General features: G+C 42.5%; 1 protein-coding gene across 1 annotated transcript in view; it reads left to right on the top strand.

Moving 5' to 3' along the window:
• The window catches only part of Samd5 (sterile alpha motif domain containing 5), a 405,507-nt gene extending 385,402 nt beyond the window's left edge, over positions 1–20,105 (top strand). Inside the window, exon 2 of the mRNA XM_028861640.2 lies at positions 17,613–20,105. Coding sequence (XP_028717473.1) covers positions 17,613–17,723 — 111 coding nt within the window. The 3' untranslated portion in view covers positions 17,724–20,105. The remainder of the gene's footprint in view (positions 1–17,612) is intronic.
• The last annotated feature ends 414 nt before the right edge of the window (positions 20,106–20,519 follow it).

The following is a 20,519-nucleotide window of genomic DNA, read 5'->3' as shown; positions in this document are numbered from 1 at the left end:
GGCAACACCAAATACTTCAGTGAAGACAGGTTCGTGTCAGGGAGCTGGAATCTAGGGTGGTCAGATGGGAATAATCCAAGTCAAGCCCTGTTGACTATCCTGAACTTGACTCATATGCAAGTGGTCTCACCCACAGCATCCAGGAGTGTGAGTTTTATTCAAATACTCACAGAATGACAAGCAGGTATGTCATTAGAAGTCTTTGGGAAATTTTACTTTTCCTAGCTAACAACTAGAAAATAACACTTCAGTCACATAGATAATAAAATTGTCTTTCTATTGTATCTTTTTTTTTCTTTAAACAAAGTCTTACTGTGTAGCCCAGACTAGCCTTACGTTTGGGATTCTCATGCCTTAGCCTTATGTTGTAGTTTAGGAATATTGGACCACATCCAGCTCCCTCTATTTCTTCTTGAAGTGAAAGCAGAGTTGTAGCAGATTTTATAGAGTGTAGTGTTTGTGTGTGTGTGTGTGTGTGTGTGTGTGTGTGTGTGTGTGTGTGTATACACTGGGATGGGGCAGGATGAAGTTAATCTTAGGGAAAATGTACATACCATACCCACCCCACCAGCTGCACTTAGCCTCAGAGAATGTTGGTGTGCATTTACAGTACACACCCAGACATAGAATGTTGGTGTGTGTCCACAGTACACACCCCGACAGAGGCTGCGGATGCCGTTGTTCAACATAATGTAGATGACTATCCAGTGACTGCTGTGTTTTGTTTTGTTTTGTTTTGTTTTGTTTTGTTTTTCTTGACACAGGGTTTCTCTGTGTAGCTTTGCGCCTTTCCTGGAACTCACTTGATAGTCCAGGCTGGCCTCGAACTCACAGAGATCCGCCTGCCTCTGCCTCCCGAGTGCTGGGATTAAAGGCGTGTGCCACCACCGCCCGGCTGACTGCTGTGTTTTAACTTGTTTCTGTGACAAAAATCACTGTGATGTCACCAAATCACCCTTTTATATTTCACATTATAAAAAGAGTAGACATACTTCTAGGGAGGCAAAAGCTGAACAAGACCCGTACCAGGACAACAGGAGTCAGCCCTTCAGTGAGTGCCTATGTCTCTAACCAGGCACAGGGCCATATGAGCTTACATGGTTGCTTCAGATCTCTTTCTCCTTTGGGACAGTGGACACACAGAAGAATGAGAAGTACCAAAAATCACCTTAGACACAATATTTGGCAAGTCACGGTCATGAAGCTAGAGTGGAGAATATGAAAGCAGAGTCTGTTCATTCAGATTGGAAGGTAAAATTGGTGGTGACCTTCCAACACATATGTGGAATTGATATGGAGAAGGATGGAATGAAGGAAGAGCAAAGTTGGGAGTCTTTGGAATTTATTGGGGGAGTTGCAAATGGATATAAAAAATAACTGTGTTGCTGTAGAAAGACTCCTAAATAAGGAACTTCACATCCCATGCTGCTTAATATTTAGGATGGAGATTGCAGCAGATGAGGGACCTGGAGCTGAGACACCCTTCCCTGCTGTCTAATGTCAGGCAAATCACTATTCTCTCTAAAATTAGTTCTCTTTAGGGTTTTCAGAGGCCCTTTGTAATTCTAAACAACATAAACTTCCATGGCACCTCAGAATAACCCAGAGAAATGTAAATGTCACTTTGTTACACCCAACATTAAAAGCGACAGAAATTACAAGAACTACTTAAGGACACCAGTTCTACCATGAGCTCAAGTTGAGATTATTCGTTATAAAGCAGAGAAAATATGCCTGGTCCATGTTTCAGGAACCACATCACCCCAAAGGAAAGGTGTCAAAAGGCAGCAGGTTATGTGCTGAGAGAGGAAATATTGCTTGGTTGCAAATGACCTTTCATAGATCATTCACTTACTGGTTTTGCTCTCACGGTACTTAATACTGCCCTTTAAAGGTCAGTGCTGTGGGTGTGCCCATGGGCGCTTCCTAATATATGCCTCTGATTTACTTCTTCCCCATAAAATACACCCTCTGATGAGGCAGGGTGCACAATGCCCTTACCTACTCTGAGTGTGGTGGGAAACACATTCACTCTTGGATCGTAAGCATAGCATGTTAAAGATAATGGGGGAAAGGAAACAGAAAAGAACATTTTGATGTACAGCTTCGCTATTTGCACTGATAAGGGATGAGTTCGTTGTGGTTTGACTGTGAAATGGCCCCCATAGGCTCATGTTTGAACACTTGCTGCCCAGATGCTGGTGCTGGTTTGGAAGACTGTGGAATCTTTAAGAGGTGCAGCCTTGCTGGAGGAAGTGGATCACTGGTGGTGGGCCCTGAGGCATTATGGGTTGGTTCCTCTTCCTATGCATGTCCAACTTCCTGAGTGTGAGTGCAGTGTGGCCAGCCAGCCTCCTGACCTGGCACCATCCCTTCCCTGTCCAGTGCCGCCTTTTCCCCATCATGATGGATTGTATTTCTCTGGAAGTGTAAGCCAAAATAAACCCTTTCTCCCTTATGTTGCTTTTGTTGGGATATTACGTCATAGCAACAGGAGAAGAAACTAATACAGAAGTCATTCTAGAAATGGAATTTTCCAGAAAGCTAGAAACATTAGCTGTGCAGTAAAATATTATAGCTTTGAAAACACTGAACTCTTTGTAGAGTGTACCAGTCATGCCCTGTCTCCATAATGGTCAGCTCTTCAACATCAACTTGCCGCACCTACAATCAGCTGAGAAGAGACTCTTAATTGAAGAAGTGTCTGCATCATGTTGGCCGGTGGGGATGTCTGTGGGGATTATTGTAATTAGTGGTTGATGTGAGAAGACCCAGAACACTATGGGTGGCATCATTCCCTAGGCAGGGACCCCTGAACTGTGTAATAATAGGGCAAAAGCAGCAAGCTGACAGCATGGGTGCCTTGATTTCTCTGTGCTCTCGGCTATGAATGTGGTATGACATCATCAAGCTTCAAGCTCCAGGCTTCTGCCTCTGTGACTTCCCTGCAATGATGAACTATGATCTGGGATTGTGAGCCAAATAAATCCTTCTTCCTGGGTTGCTTTTGGTTAATGCGTTTCATCATAAAAATAAGTGAAACTAGGGCAAGCTCTCTGGTTCCAGCAACAGAGGATGCTCAGCAGCCTTTGAGTGAACATTGTGCCTTTTACGAATTCTATTGATTGTGAGGTCTCTTTTGTGAATGTCTTCAAGTCAGGCTAGCCATTGTCGAAGAGACCTCTGACCAGAAGGAAGGTTTCCTTTGGGAAAGGGGATACAGGTGAGCTAAAATAAAGAAGTAAAACCAAAGAATAGGTCATAGTTCCAGACAGGTTAAAGGTGCTGATGGGTGTTAAGTCAGCTGGCTTAGAATCCTTCCAGATGGAAATCAGAAGTCTCCAGTGCTTTTATCTCTCTATACCTGGTAGCCAACAGTAGGCAAGGTAGATGCAGTGACAAGTGGTAACCTCTAGTGTTACAGTTTCCAAACAAGCAGGTCTTGGAAGTAAGGACCCTGGGCCCTTGGCAAAGCCAGTATTCCAGGTGTCAGGCAAGAGTCTTTAGGCCCTTGGCTCTGAAGACTTGGCAGTTCTCCAATCTCTCCTGATGGATGGCCTCAAAGTTCTTTTTTCTAGTTCTTTGTGATCCTTCATCAACTCTCCACTTTCTTAGTATGTCTCTCCTTTGGCTTCCCTCCTGTTTCCTGCCCCGACTGCTCTCAAAGTATTGCTCTCCCTCTTCACTTTCTTCTACAACCCAGTGGCTGCTACTTGGATAACTCAGGGTACCTGCCTCTGCTGGGATCCTATTCAGGAGCCAGGGTGCAAGACAGGCCACCTGGCACTTCTTGAGAGCCTGGACTTATGATGAACAACTAAGGATCTGGGTGCCAAGACTGACCAGGATCATTCAGGCATGGGTGTCTGCGGTGGGCAGAATCTGAGTAGGTGGATATGATTCCTGGCGAGCAGGTGATCCACTGCATCTTCATCTCTCAAGCTTCAGTTGGCTGGAGACTGTTCTTGGAAGCCATGGCTTGAGGTTTCCACACTGGTTGCTGGAGGATGAGAGCTTGACTGCTCAGGGGTCTACCGACAGGAATCAGAGTCCAATAGTGAGCCTTTGAGACCACCTTTGAGGAGAGTGGGCCAAGCCACCAAGGGTCCTGCTTACTGCCCCTGTACTCTGAATGTTACCAGTTCAGACCATGCTGCCAAATGTAGCAAGAAAAGACCACTCGAGAGAAGCTGTTATTGGCACTGGTGTTACACCCCTAGGGGAAGCAGAACAAGAGAATGTTTCCCAGCTAATTCATTGAAGGAGCCTTAGCAGCTTGCTTAAAAGCCAGGGAAGGGGTGTTTGGACCAATTACAGCCATCGTCTCTGGACCAAATCACAACTTGGCCTCAACAGCAACAATCTATTAGCCTTGTCTCCTAGTACCAGACACAAGGAATCCCTCCATCAAGAGAAGGGCGCCCCCTCTGGCCAACATAGAAACAGTTCATTGAGGCTCCCTATAGCAAAAATTCTGCACACACTTTCAAACAGTGCTGGCTGCAGATGTGCACTCAGGAGCCCAGGCACAGAGCTGCAGTCTCTGTGCAGTTGTCTCCAGGAACCCATGGAGTGCTGGAGAGAGCTGCTGCTGGCATAAGCATGGTCCAGCTGGAAGTTTAACTGATAGTCCTTTTGCTCAAGGCAGCCCAGGCTGCAAGAGAGTACAGCAACTGCCTCAACAGGGAGTCAAATTGTCCCATCGCTAATATCTTCGCTTCTATATACGAAAGGAACATTAGAAGGGGTGTTTACAATATAAACTGAAAGAACTATCCATTAACCAAAACAGCAATTTAAAGAGATAGTTTATAATGTTTAACACTGTCCAGTGCCCAGAGAGAAGTGAGTCCCCTATTTCAGAGGTGCTCAGCAAAGTCTAGAGGTAACAAGAGGTTCAACCAATGAATGACAAAATAGGGGGTGGTGATAGAGACAGCAGCGGAGAGATGCTTTGGGAACATGCTTTTTTTATGGTATGGGCATTGTCTCTCGGGCTCTCACATACCAATTTGCAGGTTGGCTAGTCTAAAGAACAAAAGAGCGAAGGTTGGAACTTATCCACATGACTCTGGTCTTGAGCATTAGGTTTTGTTATCAGTACCAGACATTGGGATGTCTGGGGGTTTGGGGGTTTGAGGGGAGGAACAAATCTGCTGAATTGAAAACAGTCATACAGGGGTGGGAAGTCCTACTGAGGCCAAAGGTAAAAGGGTATAACTAAATTTCAAGGGGCTTGTACTTGCTTGAAAACACACGTCAAGGCAGTGATGGTATCATGAACACCTAAGATACTGCTTTTTAGTGGTTTTAGATTATAATGTAATATGTGCTTTTACACACACACACACACACACACACACACACACACACACACACACCCTGAGTTATCTCTCTTATAACTGGACTATTCCAGGATTGGAATAGACAAATGCAAACCTTGCTTTGCATGAGTTTATGATGGGGCCAGGTATGCCATGGGGACATGGCAGAGCTTGACTTGGTGCTCCTACATATTCTTGCCTCTCAAGCTCACTCATACATGACAATGCTAATAGCCAAACTTCATAGTGGCATCATATGGCCTTATGGGGGATGGGGGGGGGGCGGTCAATGTGGCTAAAAACAGGGATGTAAATGAAGGAAGCTCCAGGCCATATTAGACACCTCCTCTGCATTTTGCTTGATGCCTTAAGTTACAATGTACCCCCTCATCACCTGCTTATAGTTATCCTTCCCTTCCTGTTCTCCTTTGGATCCTTCTGTTGTCTTTAGTATAACCTGCTGCATCCCCCAGCCTTCTCACTCCTTCTCACTCACAAAACAAGCCTGCCCTATAATGGACAGCATGATCTTCTCATCCAGGTCATTTGTTTAATGGATATTTTTTTAGTCACTATGTTCCACTGATCGTTCTGAGTATTGGTGCTAAGAGAAATTAACAAAGTGAACAAAACTCTTTGCCTTCATGTATAGCTGTTTGACCTGGAAGAAGCAGGCAATAAACAAATAAATAACCTCATTCCATATAGTCTGTCATCTGAAGATGATGTGGTGGGAAATAAAGCAGGAAGGGAAACAGACTGGGAGGAAGGTATAAATAGTCATCTAAAGTAAACTCTTCTTTGGGAAACCAACCATGGTAGGTCTCAATTTGAACATGGTGTATTTTTCGCTGTAGATGTACAAGGGTTGTATATTTTTTCCAAAGGAAGTTTTATGCAGATATTTATTGAATCAAATATGGGATCTCAGGGCCTGGAGAGATGGCTCAGAGGTTAGGAGAACATAACATTCTTGTTAATGACTCAAGTTCGGTTCCCCACACCCATGTTGGACAGATCACAACTAGCTCCATTCAGATCACATTCTAGCTCCAGGGATCCAACACCCTCTTCTAGCCTTCATGGGAAACTGCACTCATATGTGCATACAGATACACACATATACACATATCTTGAAGAAAATTAAATTTCAGAATTTGTATCTCGAAAAACCAAAATGTTTATGAAATGGGACAACCCATTCCCCTTGGGTGAGTGGCTTTGGTAAAGTCTATCTGATGATGCTCTTGGGTGTTAGCCTGATCAGCTTGGCCTGGGAGGCAAGGAGATGTATATCCCTGTACTACAATTAAGTCCTCTAGAAAGAATCTGAGGACCTGGAGAGTTTCTAAGACCTCAGCAGGCAGAGAGAAGTTTTGGGTAGCTCTGTGCTGCCCGTGCTGAAAAGCAAATTCTCATAGCTATGAGGACAAAAGGCCAACCTGGAGATCAGGGGCCCCAGGCTTCCTGTCTGCTAGTTCTGCAGGGAAACTTTGCTACCCTCCTTCAAAGAACATGGCATTTTATCACAGCAATAGAAACCTGACCAAAGACATGGCATGGCCATTGCACTCATAAAATCACAGTAGCTGTGGTTACCTGCATAAGACCTCCAATGTTCCGTTACAGATCGAGGGGTGGGGGATAGGCATTACTACTCCACCATGAGGACCTATGGAAAGTTAATAGCTCTTGGGGAGGGCAAGATTCAAAAAATGAGTAGGATTCAAAGAGAGGGTCCTCTCTGTCTTATTCTCCCTCCACACCCACTTCTTTGCAAACAGATTTACAGATCTGAGCATTCTACATCTGCAGTCTGAGAAATCGTGTCTAATGCAATTCTTTGATAAAACAAGCATAGTGTCGATGCCAAATTACTCTTTTGCAGGGGTGTCTTATGGCATTAAAGAAACAAGTCAATCTTCATTGATTACTGTTGTGTGTCTGTGTTTTTATATATACAAATACGTGTGGGAATGGGTGTGTATGTGTCCATGTCAGGTGTCTTCTTTGATTTCTGTTTTGAGGAAAGGTCCCCACCCCCACACCAAAACTAGATCTTACCAATTCACTAGACTGACTAAGCAACAAGCCCTAAGAATGCTCTTGTCTCTTCCTCTCAGTGGTGGGATTTCAGGTACCTGATGCAGCACCTGGCAGCATGTGGGTGCTGAGGATCCAAGCATGAGCCCCACAGGCTTGTGTGACAAGCGCTTTACTAAATGAGCCTTTCCCTGGCCTCTAGGTGACTGTTTCACCAGTGATCAATAAGAACTTGACATCCATTTTGGACTATCAATTGAAGAGATGTTACATTTGTTTATGCTATGGAACATTTGTGTAATGATACAAAGATGTGTTGTATTCTTTTATGTTGAATTTTTTAACTCTGTGAAGCTGTGTTACTTTGCCTGTCTAAAACACCTGATTGGTGTAATAAAGAGCTGAGTGGTCAATAGCTGGGCAGGAGAAAGGATATGTGGGGTAGGCAGGCAGAGAGAATTAATAGGAAGAGAAATCTGGGAAGAGAAGATTGAAGAGCAAGAAAAGAGGAGAGGAGGACATCAGGGGCCAGCCACCCAGCTACACAATCAGCAACAGAGTAAGAAGGAAACAAAGGTATATCGAATAGGGAAAGATAAAAATCCCAGAGCAAAAGGTAGATGGGATAATTTAAGTTAAGGAAAGCTGGCTAGAAATAAGCCAAGCTAAGGCCTGGCATTCATAAGAAAGAAGAATAGGGTGATTTATTTGGGACCTGGGTAGCAGGCCGCCAAATAGTAATAAGAGTAAAGAACAACCAACTACAGACATCAAACACTACAGCTCTTCCTCCTAGTGTGAAATAGACATAAAGAAGGAAGATTTAAGCTGGCATGCTACATAAGGTTGGACAAGTTGGACAAGATTTCTATGCTGACTAACAGCATAGAAATTAGCCTCTTGGGGAAATATCTCCTGAAACAGACTCAAAATATTTTTATCCTCATGGAAAAACATTCTTTTGACAATATTAATAGGTATAAAAAATCCTCCTATATTTTTTTAAGGGAAAGAGATACCAAATTAGGAACTCAAATACATGATTCTATAATAGACCACTCTGCCAACGGGACAACCTTGGCAAATATTTCCTGGGTTTTGCACAGCTTGCCATCCTTTGTAAGCCAGGGGAGAGCAAACTGGCAAGACATATTCCAGGTAATATGCCAGAGCCAAAGCCTATGTTTCTACATCCTGGAGTCTGACATCGTTAGCAATCTCAAAGCCCACTCAAGTTTTCCCTCAGAATTAGGAAACAGAGAAAGGGTAACAAGTAAGAACAAGTAAGTTTATAAGATTTAAAACTGAAAGCGCCCCATCCACTGGGAAGATTCTGTATCACTGCACTACTTACTACCACCATTCTTGTCAGATCAGGCACTTAAGAGGAGACCTAGTGACATCTGGAAGAAGATACAAGACGGAGTAAAGTCACAGACACCAGCCATTTCTCTAAGCAGGAGAAAAACAGCCATAATTAGAGGAACACAAGACAGAGTTTGAAAGGCTCTTGGGCCATCTAACTCTTCTTAGTCCATTAGCCTCCCTAGTCTGATCATGACCTCTATGATAAAGGTTAAATTGAGATGATTTTTTTTTCATAGCAGCTTTATCACAAGTAGAAAGAGGAGACATCCAGGGTCAAGAAGCAATTCATTGCCCTCTACTTTCTCCCTTGCCTTCCATTCATCACTTCCAGGTTCTTTGCCAAAATAAGCTGCAAAGATATTTTTCACTTAGGTGAAAATATTTCTGAGACCACAGGACAGCTCTTTCCCCCGCCCCTTGCTACACTTTCCATGATCCCAGAATTCATGTCTCCACACAGCAGTCATAAACATTGTCATAGCCTGTGCATGTGTGTTGGAGAAGGAAGGTGGGGAGACACAGAAAGATAAAACCGACAAAAAAGCAGGTCCAGCTTTCCAGAGACACACACGAAGACAGGAATACAGAACTAAACTGCTAATATGTCCTTGGGAACTGAACAACTGGCTCGTCATGGCCAACAGCCATACGCCATCAACTCAGCTCTGTCTCTGCCATCTAAACCCTACTGGATAAAGACTAAGGGATTTTTGCTGACAATAGCATTAGAAGACCTTCAGATAAACCCCCAGTTTCCTTTTCTTTTGAAATTCAATCAGCCATATTCAAATAGATGACACTTCCTTGTTGCTGGAGGGCTTCTCTCCAGGTTCCACCAAGCCCCGCAGTCCCACAATCCATGTATAAAATAATCACTCAGACGCTTATATTATTTATAAAGTGATGGTCAGTGACCAGGCAGGAAGTATAGGCGGGACAAAGAGAGAGGAGAATTGGGGAAACAGGAAGAAGGAGGAGAGACACTGCAGCCACTGCCGGGACAAGCAGCATGTAAAGACGCCGGTAAGCCACCAGCCACGTGGCAAGGTATAGATTTATAGAAATGGGTTAATTTAAGATAAAAGAACAGTTAGCAAGAAGCCTGCCACAGCCATACAGTTTGTAAGCAATATAAGTCTCTGTGTTTACTTGTTTGGGTCTGAGCGGCTGTGGGACTGGTGGGTGACAAAGATTTGTCCTGATTGTGGGCAAGGCAGGAAAACTCTAGTAACACTTCCTGGTAGAGGGGATAAAGTCTAGAGATTATCAAGATACAAAGAAACTCAAGTCTCTTAGCAAGCAAGGGTACATGATCTATAACAGAGAGAGCTAACCATCCTTAAGGGCTATCTACTGCTTTCCTGAATTAGGCTTATGGAAGAAGACTGTGCAGAAAGTCACTATCAGACACTGGCACTTTCCTTAGCCTTGGAAGCAGGAAAAGTGTACCATTACTTCACAATAATGCAGCTGGACTCAGGATAATGAACTATACATCAAAGTGGAAGGATTTAAACTGAAGTTAGAGTGAACATAGGATTATTTTCAGGAAAGCATCAAGTGATATTATTAATAACCAGAGGGCTAAACCATTCTGAGTCTGTGATTTTGTGGACCAAAAGTCTATAGGAGGATTTAAGGGTTAACACTGGCCTATATTTCTTATAAATTAGAAATTGCCTAGGAGTTTTCTCAGGTAGATTTCTTAGTTTAAAAAATGAAAACTTAAAGTTAGTATATATATGCTTAAACATGCACAGTACTCATGGGGAATAGTACTTCCAGCTCTCTGAAACACTTTATAACAGTTAGGACTTTTTCCATGGGAAAATTCATGGCTGGTTAAGTTGAGTCATTTATGAATAATAGTAGAGCTCCAAGCAGAGTGAAAATTCTTTGTAATTCAAGAGGTGATTGAGTCGTCAATGAACCTATGCCTTGTGTTCCATTCTAGGAAATACTGGCTTAAAGTGGGAGATTAATCTACATTAGTGAGCATGCATGCAATGGGAGGAGCAGATCAGTCCTACTCCTCACTAATCTATGTTCAGCAAAGCTTTGGTCTCTTAGTTATCCACCTAGTGCTTTTGAAGACCATGAAAGAAACATTTGTTGTTAATACTTCCATTAAAGAACTTTAATTACTGCTGTTATTAAAGGAAATGTCAAAGGCCAAAATAATTCTTTTTATTCACTCAATGAATATTTATCGAATATCTATTTTGTGCTGATGAACCTATTAAATAATAGATGGTTACTCATTAAGACACCAAGTAGTAATTCAGAATCTCTTCCTTTTCATTTAGGATTGGGGTGGGAAATTAAATGCTGATATATTAGAGTGGGTTGCTTCAACTGAGTAGACAGGACCTGGATTCAGTAAAGGAGAAGTATTTGACCTGACATAAACTGTTTTTCCTCTCAGCATTCTGGCTCCAAAGAATGCATGATTTTCTTCATCCCAAATGATTTCTCCAACTCTTTGGATCCCAACTGATTAGTTGTACAATAATTCAGTTAAATTCTGAAACAATTTCCCCAGGTTAAGATGTCAATCTCACAAGCCCCATATCCTCAGCAGATGTCAATCCTAGGAGTTGGGTACCCAGGGTGCCCACACATCTGGTTGACTCTCCTGCAGAATCTGGGACTCCTATAACTTTCTTCTCTATTGGTGGAAGTATTAAGGCAACTCTACATAGTTAAAAGGAAGGTTTATTTTGTGGGGTAACTTGCAAGTAAAGGGATAGGTTGCAGGGTCTGGGAAAGGTGAAGCGCAGTCCATCGGTGTTCTCTGGAGAACTCTGCTTGGTCTACCTCCAGCATCCAGGATCCAGGAACCAAGAGAGCTGGCACTCTGGATCTCAGGTCTTAAGGGCTCCTGTCTTGGCCTTGTCTCGTAGGCATGACAGTTATCGGAAGCCTCAATGGGGGTAGTACTTCCAGGTCAAAGCTTCTCAATGGCTAAAATGGCTTGCAGAACTCAGGAAGATACTTTGATTACTATCAATGGTTTATTTTAAATACTCTAACCCAAGAGCAGATAAATGGTCGAGGTATGGTGCAATGATTAGGGAGTTCCCATACCTTCTCTAAGCATGCCTATTCCCACTACCTTGATATGTGAACCAATTCTGAAGACTTATCCCTCTGTTTAAGGAGCTTATGGAAGTATCATTATAGAAGCAGGGCTGATTTAAATATTACCCACTGGTTTTGACTCAGTCCTCTGTTCCTCTTCTCTTTGTGCAAACTGACATTGGAGCATGAGACAGTAGGTGGCATGGAAGTTATGACCCTTTAGCTGAGGCATGGTCTTTCTGGCAATTAGCTTTCATGGTCCTATCTATGGACCTCACTTTACAATTCTACAATTCATGGAAAGTTATATCTTCAAAGCCAGCAGCACACACGTGCACACAGTGACCCGTGCATACGCATACACACATGAAGTATGCTAGCAAGACGGGGCCTTTCATTACCTAACCGAGAGAGTCATATACCTTTCATGTCCTGTGGGTTTGAAGTCACACTCAAGGGTATGAATACCAGAAGCTGAATTCCCTGTAAGTGTGTTCCCCACTGCTGATCTGCTACAGGTCTCCCTGCTTGTTCTCACTGTGAGTGTGAATGTGGCTACAGAGCATCTCCCCAGTACAATGCATTGTTTGCTGTTCAGAAGCAACTTCGATCTTAGGAAAATCCTAGGAATCAAAATTTTTCCAGGACACAGCCCTGAGAGACCACCAAATATTATGCACTGTACATCATGCCTCATCTTGTGGTCAAAAGGTGTAGGATGACTCACATTTTTGCCAAAACATTTTTTTGCAGGCCTTGCTCTACTGATGGCTGCAAACTATATTTTGCAAATTTGGTGACTGAAACATCATACAGGCTTTTCCTCCCACTTACAGTTATGTATGTTATTTTCCTCTTCCTATATAAAAAAAATATTAGAGGCACTAGATACCTGGGTCTGATGTGTTCTGCAGGATGTGTAGCATGCCATCAGGGAATTTCAGTCTCTAATGCAATGCCATCTGCTGATCCCGTGACATGTGTGTGAATAAACACCCCTCCGCTGCTTGCTTGGTCTGTGCATTTAATTAAGTGCACAAATTCCTACAGGCATGTGGTTAAAAGGGCTCTGGCAGATTTCCCCTCTGGAGGGCTTGGCTCTGGGTAGCTAGAGCCCTTGCTGGCACTGGAATTCCAAACATGCCTGCCTGTGTAACAGTAAGTTGTGAGTTAATAGCGTGGCAGCCTTTGTCAGCTTCGATTTCGTCTGAGCACACAAGCACTGGAATAACTCATACTGAAACAGAGTCATTTGAGGTACGCGCTATCCGGTCCTTTCATAGAAAATTAGCATTTGTGAGAGAAAAACATAGGAATGTTAACCACATGAACACTTCAAAACAGTCTGCTTGGCTTTAGCCTGGTGGTGGTTGTGATTCAGTTCATTTAGTTTGCAATACAAAGCAACCCACGGAGAACAGTTACTTCAGTGTAAAAACCTACGAAACAAAAATAAAATATTTCTGAAAAGTATTAACTGACATAAACATAGTACCTTGGAATGCAACATAACAAGCTCAAATCAATTGATTGTGTGTGTGCGTGTGCACACATTCACGTGTATGTAGTTTTCTTACTGGGGACATTTACTGATGTGTGGTATTTACTGATAGGCGTGATAACAAAAAACCAGGACGAAATTGCTCTGGGTTCAGGAGTTTCTCATTTGAAGAGGATCTTTCTTGCCCTGAGTCTCATCTGAGCACTATTAGATTCCTGAGAAAATGTGAAATAAAAGCAAATGTAAACAGGACATAGTCACATGACCCGTTTGACTTGATCTTTAGCCATCGTGATGTCTGTGTGACTAAATGCTTTGCATAGCTTCCTATTAACCTTGCCATGATCAGCAAAGAGTAGGCAGAGGGTTGGGACTGTAGGGAAGTCCCTCCAGCTGTGAGCAATGAAGAGGTCAGTGTGGTGGCTATGGGAACACCTCATCTCCTACAAAGCACAGGCATTGATCTGTTAGTTGTTGGCTAAAAGCTCCCTGTGGAAAATCTGCAGCTACAGCCTTAGTCTGGTAACCATGGAATGCTAACGGGCTTGCTCTGAGAATTCCCAATTAGGGGGAAGAAAGAAGGAACACTGGACTGCTCTCTCCTCCTGATTACAATCAGTTGGAGATCGATTCTCTTGTCTGGTGAAAGGGGGAGGCGTGGTAAATGGAAATAGCATAACTTCGAAGTACAGAGAGGCTTAAATCCCACAGATGCATCTGTCTATTGCTTCATCAATTTGGGAATACAAATTCCAGAACAGAAACCTTAACATCTTGTAGATAAGTTAGGATCAGAGAACACAGGAGGAGCTATAATGTTATTTTATTTGCTAGTAAGTTTCCGTGTTCATCTTCAAAACCTAATGCTGTTCCTTCGGTTAGTCTGAGCTTTTCTGTCTTTTATATCCTGTCTCTGTCCTTGCCATCATGAGAAAAGCAGGAAATAGAGAGCCAGCACCTGCTGGTCCTGACCCTAATCTCCCATGACTCATTGCTTTTCCCTTGAGACCAGGCTTCCACTCAGTCACCTTGATAAAATGCTCTCAGTGGAAAGAGCTTCCTGCCTCCTCGGTGCTCATCTTCCCTGATGGCCCTGCAGTCCTTCACCCAGCCCATCCAGCTCCTCCCTGGGCTCCCCAGACCCTGCAGCTCCACCTCAGCTGGCCCCCACCATGCTCTTCTGCAAATTCCATTGATTTGGGGTCTCTTTCTGTCCCTCCCCCTCTCCACTGTATCATGCTTGTGTCTTTTGTGGGGGTTTTCTCTCCTTTCTAGTTGTACTCTGACCTGTCACGATCTCCTAGGACTGAGACTTTTGTTCAGAGGCCTAAGAAATCTCCACCTGCATCCTCTCACCTAAACAGACTCCTGACTGTCCATTCCAACACTCTGAATGTGCACCAGAGGCTAAAACCTCTGCTTATGTCAAAACCAGTCTCACATCATGGTGCATTAACCACTTGGTCCTACTAGTCCAACCTCGCTCTTCTGTCTCCTTGCTCTGGATATCTGATTGCTTGGAGGCCATCAGGATGTATCTGGCTGACCTGATAGAGAAGAAGAGTAGCCTTAAAGGTCATGATCCAAGCCTGACTCTGGCTGCTCATTGGCTGAGTGTGGAGACAAGGATGCTACTTCTAGGGGGAGACTAAGGACTCTATAGTGGCCTTTCCACCTCTCAGAAGTGTCATCCACTTCTCCCCAGCTTCCTATCTCTCTCCTGTCCACCTGTTTCCTCACTATATCCTTTGGTGAACATCATAAGAGAGTCCATGCATATTGCTTCCTACCTTAGCATCTCTGTCATCAGAATACCCAAACTAAGACAAATTCACATCCGTAAAAATGACCGACTATTCTCATGGGCATTCTCAGGGGTTTTTCCTTTCTGTTTTCACAAAGGGATGCTCATTTTCTAGATTTGCTTCAGGAAAGTACCACAGACAAAGGTGTGTAAATAGCAGAAGTTTTGACGGCCTTCCGTTCTTGTAGCTAGAAATACAAAACTAAAATCTTGACAGGATTTGTTCCCCTGGACACGCTTTGAAAGTGTGCTTGCTGGATAGTTTTATATACAAGACAGAGTTATATAAAAGGAGGGAACCTCAAGTGAGAAAAAAAAATGCCCCCATAAGACCGGGATGTAGGCAAGCATGTAAGGCATTTTCTAAATTAGTGATTGATGGGGTGGGGGGGAGGGCCCAGCCTGTTGTGGGTGGTGTCATCAGGGCTAGTAGTCTTGAGTTCTATAAGCAAGCAAGCCAGAGCAAGCAACATCTCTCATGGCTCCTCCCTCCAGGTTCCTGGCCTGCTTAAGTTCCTGCCCTGACTTCCTTCAGTGATGAACAGTGCTGTGTAAGCGTAAGCCAAAGACACCCTTTGATCCCGAGGTGTTTTAGTCATGGTGTTTTGTCATAGCAATAGAAATCCTCACTAGGACAAGTCTGCTTCGTGGTTCTTCTTGGTTTCTTGTGATAGTGACAATCACCGCAATCCTTAGCTTATAGACCCATGTTTCCCATCTTTAGCTCTTTGCTCCCATTGAATATTCCCTGTACAAGTCTTATACACAGGAACTAAATTATATTGAACAACCATTCCTATTCTTAAAGACTTTTAACCTCCAAAGAGTATTTACCCATGCATAAATATATACCATATACTCGTCTGAAATTTATTTCAAAGAATTAAATATGACCAAGTCACAGACAAAAATATCACTTATCCAAGATGGTGAGTTCTTTGGAACTGATGTGAGGGATTTGGTAAAAGGTCATTCATTGAATAATGAAACTTCCCTATAAAGTGATGGTTAGTAGCTGTGTAGGAGAGGAATTGATGGGAATTAGATGTTGTAGATATGAAGATGCAACACCTGAGTAGCATTGGCCAAGTGAAAGGAGCAGGCACATGGGCCCCATCCTCCAAGACCTGTGTATGGGGATCATTGAGACGATACACACCAACCTTCATGTCCCTGTAAGCACATAAGAGTTGCACTCTGGAGAATCTGTCCCATATCAGACACAATACAACAGGGAGTACAAGAGTAAGCAGCCACACTGTTGTCCGAGCTCCTTTACATGCTGGTAAAGACTTTGGTCCACAATTCCCTTCCACCATCTTGATATCTACAAAAACATCCATTTCCCCTGAACTGTGAGGTTGTTGGTAGCATCAATGCTGCTTTCATAAGTAGTTGATATCTGTGTAATGTCTATGATCAACTTTTATATACATAAAGCATTCAATAGATATCTCCTGAATAAATGAACGAAGCAGCTATGAATAATTTTGGAGATGCAAAAGTAACTTAGGCCTATAAACTATTTCCTTGACTTTTTTTTGGCAGCGGGGGATGGGTGGGGGGGAGGGGGGGTGGCATGTCACTCTCAGCTATGTTTCCTATTCTGTTATTTCATTATAAATTCCTTTTTTAATAGTCACAAGACTTCAGGCTTTAGAAGAAAGACTATTCCATATTATAAATATAAGAATAGGACAACTGAAGTAGTTATTTATGTACTGTAGACTATTGCTGCACACTGTTTTAAATATGGGCTAATTTCTAGTGCACGGTGTCTGTTGCCTTGTCTTGTTACCTAGTGGGTAGCTGAGGCATAGTTTTTCATTATAAAAAAATTAGAAACTGAAATGAGAAGTTTCATATAAATTATTATTCACATTTTGAATCTTTGTCATTTGAAATATGTCAAAACAGTTAGCTGAAAGTCATAGTGGTTATTTCATGGTCGCAAATCTGAGGACTTGGAAGGCAATAAGCTATGGTTATTGCTTCTTCCTCAAAACCTCTGACTTTGGCCCTAGGAACTACTTGGCCAGTCTAATGCGTGCGGAGAATGGAGAGCCCTGGTTCGGGGAAGCAGAATCTTTAGTAACTGGACAGAGATTCATTGTACAGACCTGTCTGGGGTTTGACTCTGGCCATCTTTTCCTCTGCCTGGAAACAGCTAAAGTGTATTTCCATTCCTTTCGGATTCCTGCTAACAACTCCTGCTTTAGCCCACCTGTGGTAACACATCACCTTGATTTAGAGTGAAATTAACTCACAGTGGGTTTCCGGACAATACAACAGTGGAAACCCTCCTTATTCCTCACCAACTTCCCTTCATGTACAAATAAACTCAATTTTGCCACCTCCCACTCCCCCCAAAAAACCTTAATGATGCTCACTATGAAAATACCAGCAGCCAGGGACTCAGATCATCTGAGAACTGCTATAATTGTCTTGAAATGACAGCATCTTAATCTCTATTTCTCTCTTCTTTTCCTAGGTAAGTGGTATTTCTTCTTCGTTGCTTCGGGGAGTATTGATCTGTCGGGTAAGTGTTCGCTTTGTTGTGGGACCCGGTGTGGCTCCAAGGCTACATGAGAAGCGCCTGTGAGAACGAAAACACGAAGTGGAAAACACGAGTTGCTTTGTAGTGGGCTGCTGGTGTGTGTTAAATCTGTTTTAGAGGGATTTTGGTTTTGGGGGATCGTTGTCGGGAGCTGTCGCTCACTCGGTTCTTACTTCTGGAAGAAGGCCCAGCGGCTGATTAAGTGTTGATGAAAGTTGCCTTCCAGACATTCTTTTTAAGTGGATTTTCTTTTCTTATTTTTCTGAACTTCTTTCTGCTGTCATTGGACTTTTCTAAATGTCTCCCATCCCAATTATTATAAAACCATAAAACTCCAGAGGGAGGTGTTTTATTTAAGGTTTTGCTACTTATGGGAGCGTGTTGTTCTGCTGTAATGGCTGTGTTCCTATCACACTCTCTCTGTCATCCTCTGGTCTCCTCCTCCCATACACAATGACTTTATCTGTACAGTATTGGGGGTCTAGAGGGACTACCCATAATCATTAAGTTCTACTGTATTACAACATTTCTATTAAGCTACAAAATCCGGTATGTTCCTATCTCTCTAGTTATAATCACATATGCATTGGGTTATAGATTTCTTTCTGCAAGTTAATGACAGGAATTGGTATTTTTCTAGATGTTAACATTAATGCTAAGATCTCTCCCTTCAAAGAATGACTGGAGCATAACACAGAAAAGAAATAACAAGAAAAAAAAGGAAACCTGGGTCCTCTCTGACTTATACATATCACAGTAGAACGTAAGTGATGTAGGGGTGGCTTTGTTTTGTTTCTGAGAGTGGACACTTCCACTTTCTGGACATAGAAAATGCTGTCAGTGTTGTCTTCTGGTTGAGGAAGAAGAAGAGTCACATGTATATGGCTTTCTTACATCATTTAGGGTATTGGTTCTAGTAGACACAGTTGCTCCTTAAAAGCACTGGACTTGGTTCGGCTATATTCTAGAATCTGCTCCTTCACGTTCCTCATCCAAAACAAGCAAAACAACCTTGCTCTTACATTAATTAATGAATCAGAGATCAAGGTAGGATTTGGGGCTCTTGTTTGTTTTTCTTGAACAGGGTTTCATTGAAACGTTTAGTGCTAGCTTGGTTTCTGGAGAGGATTTTTCTATAATCAGACCTTAAAATACATTTTACTTGTGTTTGTGTGTGTTTAATAGGACATGTTTGAAGAAGAGTCCCCAGAGGTCACCTAAGTTGCTCTTGACATGTTCAAAAGACTACAGATGTTGCTTTAAATAACATGTAATGGGATTCTGAGCGCCTGCTGTTTCCAGTCTTTCAGTGGAATTTTTCTATTAAAGATTCTGGATTAAAGAGATCAGAAAAGGGGAGAGAAAAAGATGGCAAGGTGAAGGGGGTTAGATTTCAAACTTGCATGGGCTTTCCCAGAGACTTTGAAGCCTATCAGAGCCCCACAGACATGTGAACCAAGACGTTATTTGAACAGCTTGCTTAACAATGAGCCAGACGGTGAGCCACATTTTAAATTGACAAAGTTAGCCCTTGTGGATACTTTTTATTCTTTGCCTTTGACCTTATTGCATGCCATAAATGAAATATGGTGGTGTAGGTTTGAAAAGGCCAGAGGCTACGTATTTATACCTCTCCATTGACGGGGGTGGGGTGGGTATGGAGGGGGGGACCAAGGCATGAACAAACACAGTGTGTTTAACTCCATCCAGTTTGCTCAGGCGGCAGTCATACAAAGGTGCTGTGGTTCTAATCTGTAACTCTGTTTGGGTATGAGATCTTCCTTTGTTATTTTTAAATTCTTTTCATCTTATTCAGGTAAGCCATGCAGAAAGGTCAGATCTGACGAAGTAGCTTGGCTTTATGTTCACTATAAAAGGAACTAGAAAATACTTAATGTAAGAGAGTCTATTTTTAATGTAGATTTCATGATTTATTCCATGTGATTTCTATTATGAATGGCTTCCACTTTGCAATCAGATGCAGTCGAATCTCTGCCTGTGAGTTCATTTCAAATATCCTTATTTGTCATACTAGAAAATGCCAACGTAACCATCTACATCATTTAATGACCATGCCAGATTTCTACATGATTATATGAGTGATAGTTGTACAACATTCCTTTCTGTGTTGCTTGAAAATTCATGTGCAATATCATTAACTAAGAGATATTATAATTCTTCAACATTAAATTTTTAATTACATTACATTCATTTTGCTACATAGCATTTATCATATAATCCAAATATGACCAAGTGTGATGAAAAATTGTCCTGAATCTTGAGAAGCCTTGTGATTAATCTCTTCACTTTAGTAACTAAGTCTGTATTGTACTGATAATGAGAACTGCAATGTATGTAGCCTTGTCCTTTTGAAACTACAATACCAAAGAAGAGGTCATAGGAAATGTCAGCCTTAAAAAATGGAAATGATCACAATGCAAAATGGATTCTTAGACACGGTGTAGAAATCAGATGTCTTGGGAGAATTGGAGGATAGGTAGTATTGAAATTTGCGCATTGTTCATTGTGTAGGAAAAAAAAGCACAACTCAATATTTCTAGAGCTGAGCTGATCTTTGTGAACTCTCGATTCATCAAGCAGGGAAACCTGGATTTGCTGATGACTTCCTTGATCTCAGACTCTTACGTAAATGGTCTTCTTCCATTACAAAAGTAAATTAAAATTTAGAGGTTCACCTCCCTAAGGGTTCTGACTAAGAGAATCAGTTGTCCTATAGCTTCCATGATAGTCTGCCTAGGCACAGGAGGGTGCTTGAGGCATCATCTCTCGGTGCCCCGCTGGGTCATAGATACACACTCCTGAGACCTCCCTGAACTAGGT

This window comes from Peromyscus leucopus, chromosome 8a (genome assembly GCF_004664715.2).
Source record: "Peromyscus leucopus breed LL Stock chromosome 8a, UCI_PerLeu_2.1, whole genome shotgun sequence".
Taxonomy (NCBI): Eukaryota; Metazoa; Chordata; class Mammalia; order Rodentia; family Cricetidae; genus Peromyscus; species Peromyscus leucopus.
The sequence above is the reverse complement of the archived record's forward strand: the minus strand, read 5'-3'. Positions and strand labels throughout refer to the sequence as shown.